Source organism: Ovis canadensis, chromosome 1 (genome assembly GCF_042477335.2).
Source record: "Ovis canadensis isolate MfBH-ARS-UI-01 breed Bighorn chromosome 1, ARS-UI_OviCan_v2, whole genome shotgun sequence".
Classification (NCBI taxonomy): domain Eukaryota; kingdom Metazoa; phylum Chordata; class Mammalia; order Artiodactyla; family Bovidae; genus Ovis; species Ovis canadensis.
In genome coordinates, this window is record NC_091245.1 from 103364432 (window position 1) to 103371681 (window position 7250).

The 7250-nt window shown below is 51.5% G+C and overlaps 1 protein-coding gene across 1 annotated transcript; it reads right to left on the reverse strand.

Annotated features, from left to right (window-relative positions):
* Nucleotides 1-1046: 1046 nt before the first annotated feature.
* CRNN (cornulin) lies at nucleotides 1047-4871 on the reverse strand. The gene is made up of 4 exons (XM_069571343.1): nucleotides 4734-4871; nucleotides 2968-3657; nucleotides 1931-2178; nucleotides 1047-1765 (listed from the first exon to the last, which is right to left on the reverse strand). Exons 1-4 carry the CDS (start codon nucleotides 4869-4871, stop codon nucleotides 1366-1368), a joined length of 1476 nt encoding a protein of 491 aa, XP_069427444.1. The 3' UTR covers nucleotides 1047-1365.
* Between the last annotated feature and the right edge of the window lie 2379 nt (nucleotides 4872-7250).

The following is a 7250-nucleotide window of genomic DNA, read 5'->3' on the forward strand; positions in this document are numbered from 1 at the left end:
CTGTGAGATTACCTTTCAGAGACTGAGATTACCTTTGTCTACCTAAGCCCTGCTTGTCCTTTAAGAGCATTTACCAAAAAAAGCCTCTTCTGATTGCAACCTTCCTGATCCATTTCTGCCAAATATAAAAGTATGGTATCTCTTCTCTTTGACTCTGAGGACCCGTGAAATCTTTTTTTTTAGAGGTATAGTTGACTTACAATTTTGTGTTAGTTTCAGGTGTATGACAAAGTGACTTGGTTATACATATATGTAAATGTATATATTGTCTTTTTTCAATGATTTTCTATTATAGTTGATTATAAGATATTGAATATAGTTCTCTGTGCTGTACAGTAAAACCTTGTTACTTAAATCTACTTTATTTACGGTATTATGCATCTGTATTCCCTTCTCCCTTCCCCTTTGATAACTGTAAGCTTGTTTTCTATGTCTCGGAGTCTGTTTCTGTCTTGTAAATAAGTTCACTTGTACTGTTTTTTAGATTTTACATATAAACGATATCATATAATATTTTTCTTTGTCTGACTTACCTCACTTACTATGATAATCTCTGGGTCCATTTATGCTGTTGCAAATGGCATTATTTCACTCTTTTTTATTTCTAAGCCGTATTCCATTGTGTATGTGTGTAACACATCTTCTTCATCCATTCATCTGTTGATGGACATTCACACTGCTTCCATGACTTGGCTATTATACATCGTGCTGCTATGAATGTTGTAGTGCCTGTATCTTTTCGAAGTAGAGCTTTTGTCTTTTCCAGGATACATGCCCAGGAGTGGAATTGCTGGATCATATGGTAAATGTATTTTTAGTTTTTTTAAAGGAATCTCCATACTCTTCTCCATAGTGGCTGCAGAACTTGTGGAATCTTGCACAGTGTTCTGCCAACCAGATATTCTACAAGGGCAGGGACCACACCCGGTTCATCACCAAAGTCCTGTCATCAAGGCCCTGTAGTCTTTAGCCCATCATGTTAATAGTAATTGAACGGAACATGAAGCCCAGGTGCTTAGGAAGCTTTTATTGATGCATCAGGATAGATGAGGCAATGGACAGACAGCAGAATCTATAAAAGTAACTGAAACCCCCCACAAGCTAAGGAAAACGCGGCACAAAGGGATGAGTTGTTGCATGTCTTCATGCCCCTGAGAGGGTCTGCTCAGCAAAGCAGTTAAGAGAGAAAAATTTAGAACAGCAGTCACCTTGCAGAAATGGCCTCACGGAGAAAGAGCTAAGAGCGAAGCACCATGATGAAGAGCTAACGTTCATGGACTTGCTAGCCGGACTGGCCAGGGCACAGCAAACCAACTGCCCTCTGCTCTTCTCTGTGCTGGGCCCTGGAGTCCAGGGCCGGGGCACTCATGGCTTGCTGCTTTTGAAGTAGGAATACAGTCCCCTGGCTGTGAGGCCTCGCTTCCCTTCTGGCTGGGCCGCCTCCCGGCCTTGTGCTGAAGGGACACTAGCGTGCAGGCTGCCCTCGTCCTGCCTTCGGATCACTGTCTCCCTCGTGTGGTCATCAACCCACTCCTGATGAACCACGGTGGGCTCTCTTTCTCCCTGGGCTCCTGTCGCACTGCGCGCTGGCTGAGTACTGCTTCTGTCCTGCCTGCCCGTCACAGTGCTCGCCCCAGTCTGGGCCTGCCCTCCTAGCACTGTCTCTCCTGCCTCCCAGTTGCTCACCTGTGTCTGTCTTTGACTACTGCCTGGCTGCCTCTGGGGCTGGCCCTGTTCTCCTGCCCCGGGGTGGCTTGTAATCTGGCTGCTGTCCTGTCCCACAGCCTGGGGGGCACCTCCCTGTGTCTGAATATGTCCTCCTGTCACAGCCTGTCTCGACTGATAGGCGTCTTGACTGTGGACCTCAGAGCCTCTGATGGACTCCTGTGACTGGATGCTAGTGTTTCCTCTCTGCTGGCTCCTGTCAAGCTCCCTGGGCTGAGTGTAGGTCTGGGTTTGTGAACCTGGCTGTGTCTGAATGTGTCCTCCTGTCACAACCTGCCTTGTCTGATACCTGTCTTGACTGTGAGTCTCAGTCCCTTTGGCCTGGCCACAGGTGGACTCCCGTGGCTGGGTGCTGGCACTTCCTGTCTGCTGGCTCCTGTCCTGCTCCGTGGTATGAGTGTGTGTCTGGGTGTGTGACCTTGTCTCTGTCTGAATGTGTCCTCCTGTCACCACCTGGCTTGTCTGCCTCCCATCTTGACTGTGGGCCTCAGTCCCTCTGGTGGACTCCCGTGGCTGGGTGCTGGCACTTCCTGTCTGCTGGCTCCTGTCCTGCTCCGTGGTATGAGTGTGTGTCTGGGTGTGTGACCTTGTCTCTGTCTGAATGTGTCCTCCTGTCACCACTTGGCTTGTCTGCCTCCCATCTTGACTGTGGGCCTCAGTCCCTCTGGCAGACTCCCGTGGCTGGGTGCTGGTGCTTCCAGTCTGCTGGCTATTTTGTTCCACCGTCTGGGTGTGTGACCTTGTCTGTGTCTGAATGTGTCCTCCTGTCACCACCTGGCTTGTCTGACTGTGGGCCTCAGTCCCTCTGGTGGACTCCTGTGGCTGGGTGCTGGCGCTTCCTGTCTGCTGGCTCCTGTCCTGCTCCGTGGTATTAGTGTGAGTCTGGGTGTGTGACCTTGTCTCTGCCTGAATGTGTCCTCCTGTCACCACTTGGCTTGTCTGCCTCCCATCTTGACTGTGGGTCTCAGTCCCTCTGGTGGACTCCCGTGGCTGGGTGCTGGCGCTTCCTGTCTGATGGCTCCTATTTTGTTCCACTGTCTGGGTGTGTGACCTTGTCTGTGTCTGAATGTGTCCTCCTGTCACCACCTGGCTTGTCTGACTGTGGGCCTCAGTCCCTCTGGTGGACTCCCGTGGCTGGGTGCTGGCGCTTCCTGTCTGCTGGCTCCTGTCCTGCTCCGTGGTATGACTGTGAGTCTGGGTTTGTGACCTTGTCTGTGTCTGAATGTGTCTTCCTGTCACCACCTGGCTTGTCTGCCTCCCATCTTGACTGTGGGCCTCAGTCCCTCTGGTGGACTCCTGTGGCTGGGTGCTGGCGCTTCCTGACTGCTGGCTCCTGTCCTGCTCCACTGCCTGACTGGCACTTGTCTGAGTCTGAGTTATGGTTCCAGGGACGGCCTCACTTGTCTGGTGGGCTCTGTCCTGGTCCCTGGCCTGTGGCTGTCTCTCTGTCCCCCTCTCTCTGGTCTGAGGACTCTTGTCTTCTTGCGTTCTCTGGGCCTGCTCCACGTGGCCCCTTGCTTGTGTAGACTGGCTCACTCCCTCCTGTCTCTGGGACGCAGACTGCCTGTCCTGGTGACTGACCTGAGCAGAGCTGATGTCCTGACCCCGGGTCTGAGGCTCAGGCCCTCCCGGCCCCCCAGAAGCCTGCTCACTCTGTGTGTCGCTGCTTCCTGCCGGGCCTTGTCTGTTCCCAGGCCTTCCCACTGCAGTGCTGCCTCTCTGTCCTGCCCCTGGTTCCTGGGTGGCTGCAGGGGCAACACGGCCAGACTCCTGAGATCCACACGTTCCCTCAGGACCCTCACTCAGTGTCTCGAAACAGGCCTGGGCGACTTTGAACACCAAGACCAAGAATTCCTTGAATTCCACTGTCCCTGTGTCATCTTCGTCCAGCAGGCGCAGGACTTCATCCACAGTGGCCGGGTCATGGGGTTTCTGCGGAAAAGATGAGGCTATGTCAGTACCCCTCCTCTGAGGAGGAAGAAGTCAGGCCAGTCAGCTAAGTTTCCAGGCATCCCACCTCTGGGCCTGGGGGCCCAACTGCTTGGCACCCCCACACTGCACACACACACACACACACACACACACACACACACCCTGCTACCACAGAAGCACTAACACAAAATCACTCTCACTGAGTCCAGCCTCTCTCCCTCAAGGGCTCCGGAAGCATGCTTTGTTTTGTATCCTGTGTGTTGGGCCCAGTTCCCAGTCTACAGGAGAACTAGATAAAGATTTCATGAAGAATGGCTAAATGACTGAGCTTGTAGATTCTTCAGGCTGCCCTCAGCCCCTGGACCCTGGATGGAGGTGGTTTTTTCTCCAGCGAACCCAGCACCAAGAGAAGCTCAGCAGGAAGATGGCCCCGTGGGAATTCTGTGAGGTCCTCACTGAGGGGCTCGGGTGTTTTCCCAAGTTGGGGCATCTGGTGGGTTGCCCTCAGTGTGCAGAAGCAGCACCGTGCTGTGCCCACACCTACCTGCCCCCAGGATTTTCACCATCCCGGTTGCTTTATCTGTACACCAAAGGCAGGGAGAGTCAGGGAAGTGCATCAGGGCCCTGGGGCTGTCTTGCAGGGAGGGGCTCCCAGAGTCTCCCCCAGCTGCTACACCTCACTTCTGATGCGACCTCTCAGCTGGTATCTTGGAGCAACTGCTTCCAGACAAGCACAAAGCCGTGCTTCTCGTGAATGCTCGTTACTGCTGATCACACTTCCGGTAGACGTAGAAGTGGCCGCCATATCAGATTTAAGAAGCAGCAGAAAGTAATGATTGCCATTTCTAGAATAGTCAAAGGCTCTGTTCTTCTCTGAGCTGTCCCTTTAGTGTCCTCTCACTCTGTCTCCAAATTAGAATTAACTGAAGTCAAGGTATTTTCTTTAAGGACCAGGCCCATGACCATCCCTGCTCCCTCTTCTGCGGGCATGGGTGTAGCGGCTTAGCATCCCAAGGGGAATATGGCCCTTCTCTCTTCCCTCCTGCTCCCCCCACCCCGACCCGTGCGTCTCGTACCACGATGACGTCAGCGAACTCTTTCTCCAGGAGCCTTTTCAGCTCCCCTCTTTCCAGCACTGCGCAGTCGCCCTCTGTTCTGGCATAGCGCCTGAAGGCTTCGATGATCCCATTAATGTTTCGCAGTAACTGCGGCATCTTCGAATCCTGCTGAAGACAGAGGAAAAGCCCCCACTTGGGGGCTCCGTAATCAACCTAGCTGTTTCCTAGAGAGCACTCTTGCTTCTAAGTCCTTTCTTTGCCTGTTCAGCTCCGCCGTGGGCTCCTCTGCTGTGTCTTCCTTGGCATTGCCTACGTAACGCGTTTCACCAACGGGAAGGAGGAGCAGGTGTGGTTGCAGGCGGGGTCTAGATGCGGCCCCACCGCCTCCCTGTCAGGTGAGCTGAGGCATGCCTCGCCATGCCTCAGTTTACTCACTGTGAAATGAAGGCAGTACTAGTATTTATTTTATACGATTACTGTGAAGATTTAAAGAGATTTTTCATATAAAACGCTTGGCAGATGCTGGCAAGACTAAGTGCTAGCTACTAAATATCATTAGCAGGTTATTATACCCACATATAATTTGTGCATATCTATATACACCCTTCTGCTCACCAGGCACTTTCAGAGGCATCATCTCCTGTAATCCTGATTATCTTCACTTTTTTTTTTTTTCTTCACCTGTAGGTGAAGAAATAGGCTCAGAGAAGTCAGGTCATTTACCCAAGGCCACACAGCTTGTAAGGAGCCAAGAAATCCTAGAAGCCAAATGCAGTGAGCTTTCTAGACTGTACCCCATGGACAGGGCAATGCCGTTGCTATCACAGGTATTAGTGTCCTGCTGGGAACACCCACAGGCAATAAGTACATATGTGGGTCAACTCCTGCCTCTGAAGGGGGCCAAGAAGGAACCCCAGGGCTCAACTCTGCCCTTTCTGGCTTCCTTTTCGGAATGTGTTCACGGAGAAACTGGGCTGCCAGCTGCCGGGAATACTGTGGAGGTGGCGCCTTCCTGGGTGGGAGGCCTTCCAATTTTGAGAGTCCATGTTTCTCTGAATGTGACCTCTGTCCTCAGTGCTGGGACCTGGGAGGAAGTCAGCTGCCCATAGCTGTGTGGCTCCTCCATGGCCCTGGTGGCCTGTGAGGAACTGAAGGGAGAGTTTCCCTGGTTTCTGGATTTGGTGGATAAGCAAGAGGCAAAGAAACCTGGAGATGCATTGAGCAGAAGCCTTGGAGAGTCCAAAAGAGATGACTATCACACATGGTGAGCTTCAGATGCAAGTGGGGGTTGTGAGGAATGGAAAGCTACAGAAGCTGGAAAACCATGGGGGAAAGTACCATGGAGGAAGGAAGGAGAAGGCCGTGGGGGAGAGAAAGGCATGATTAGAGAGCGAAGTGAGGAAAGGAGGGAAGGTGACTCTGCTGGAGGAAGCAGATTATGTGGAAAGTTACAGACCCCAGGGTAGCCCTTCAAGGGGTGTCCTTGCTACCATCTAGTAGCCAAAAGTCACGGGCAGACCTTGCTTCCTTGTGTAGGTTAAAACTCAGACTATTGCACCTCAACAGAGAAGTGAAAAGATCTTAAAAAAAAAAAAAATCCTTGTGGAAGATGGAGGCCACTGACCTTTAAACTGTACAGATAATAATAAGATAATAAGATAACCTTTGAGTCACATTTCAAATCCCTTAGAATAAATGTGCAGACTCATGACTTTCCTGGGGGTCCAGTGGTTAAGACTCCATGTTCCCATTGCAGGGGTTCGATCCCTGGTCGGAAAACTAGATCCCACTTGCTGCAACTAAGTTTGCCTGCTGCAGCTAAGACCTGGTGCAAATAAATAAATAAATAATATTAAAAATGAAGTGTCAAAAAAACAAAATTCATGAACTCATCTTGCCTACATATGGCCCTGGGGTGGGGGAAGGCTGCCATGTAAGCCTCTCCCTCCACGAGAAGTCTCAACTCCATTGTTGGGTTTGGCAGAAGTTGCTTGGTGGCACAGACTCTGAGCACTGCAGTGAGGCTTCCAGAACCTTAAAAACCAGAGACATTAGCTGCTCTAGGAAGGCACGTGGGTGGCTCTGTTGCTCTTGCCAACACAGCCTCGCAGTGAGAGGAGCTGCTGCCAGGGTAGCCGCAGGGAGGAGGAGAGAGTATAGCTGCTTTGGGAAAATACCTGGTTTGCCCAGGGCCCATCAGAGCAGACGCTTTCTGCCCACAGCCACCACTGATAGCCCTATAGCCACCAGTGATAGACCTACAAGACCCTATCTGGTAGCCCTGGTTTTATGAACTCAGATCACCAAGACACTGAGAGCGACAAAGAGGTTCCTCAAGAGGGGACTTACCTAACGCACAGGTAAGAGTGAGAAAAAGGTTCCTCAGGAGGGAACTTACCTAACGCACAGGCAGGATGAAGCAAGTGGCTGTTATGCGGTCTGTGGAGTACCAGGTGAGTGGGACGGAAACCTTTTATAAGGGATTTAAACAAGGCTAGTGTTTTAGACAGGATGTCCCCGCCTCACGGGAAGGCT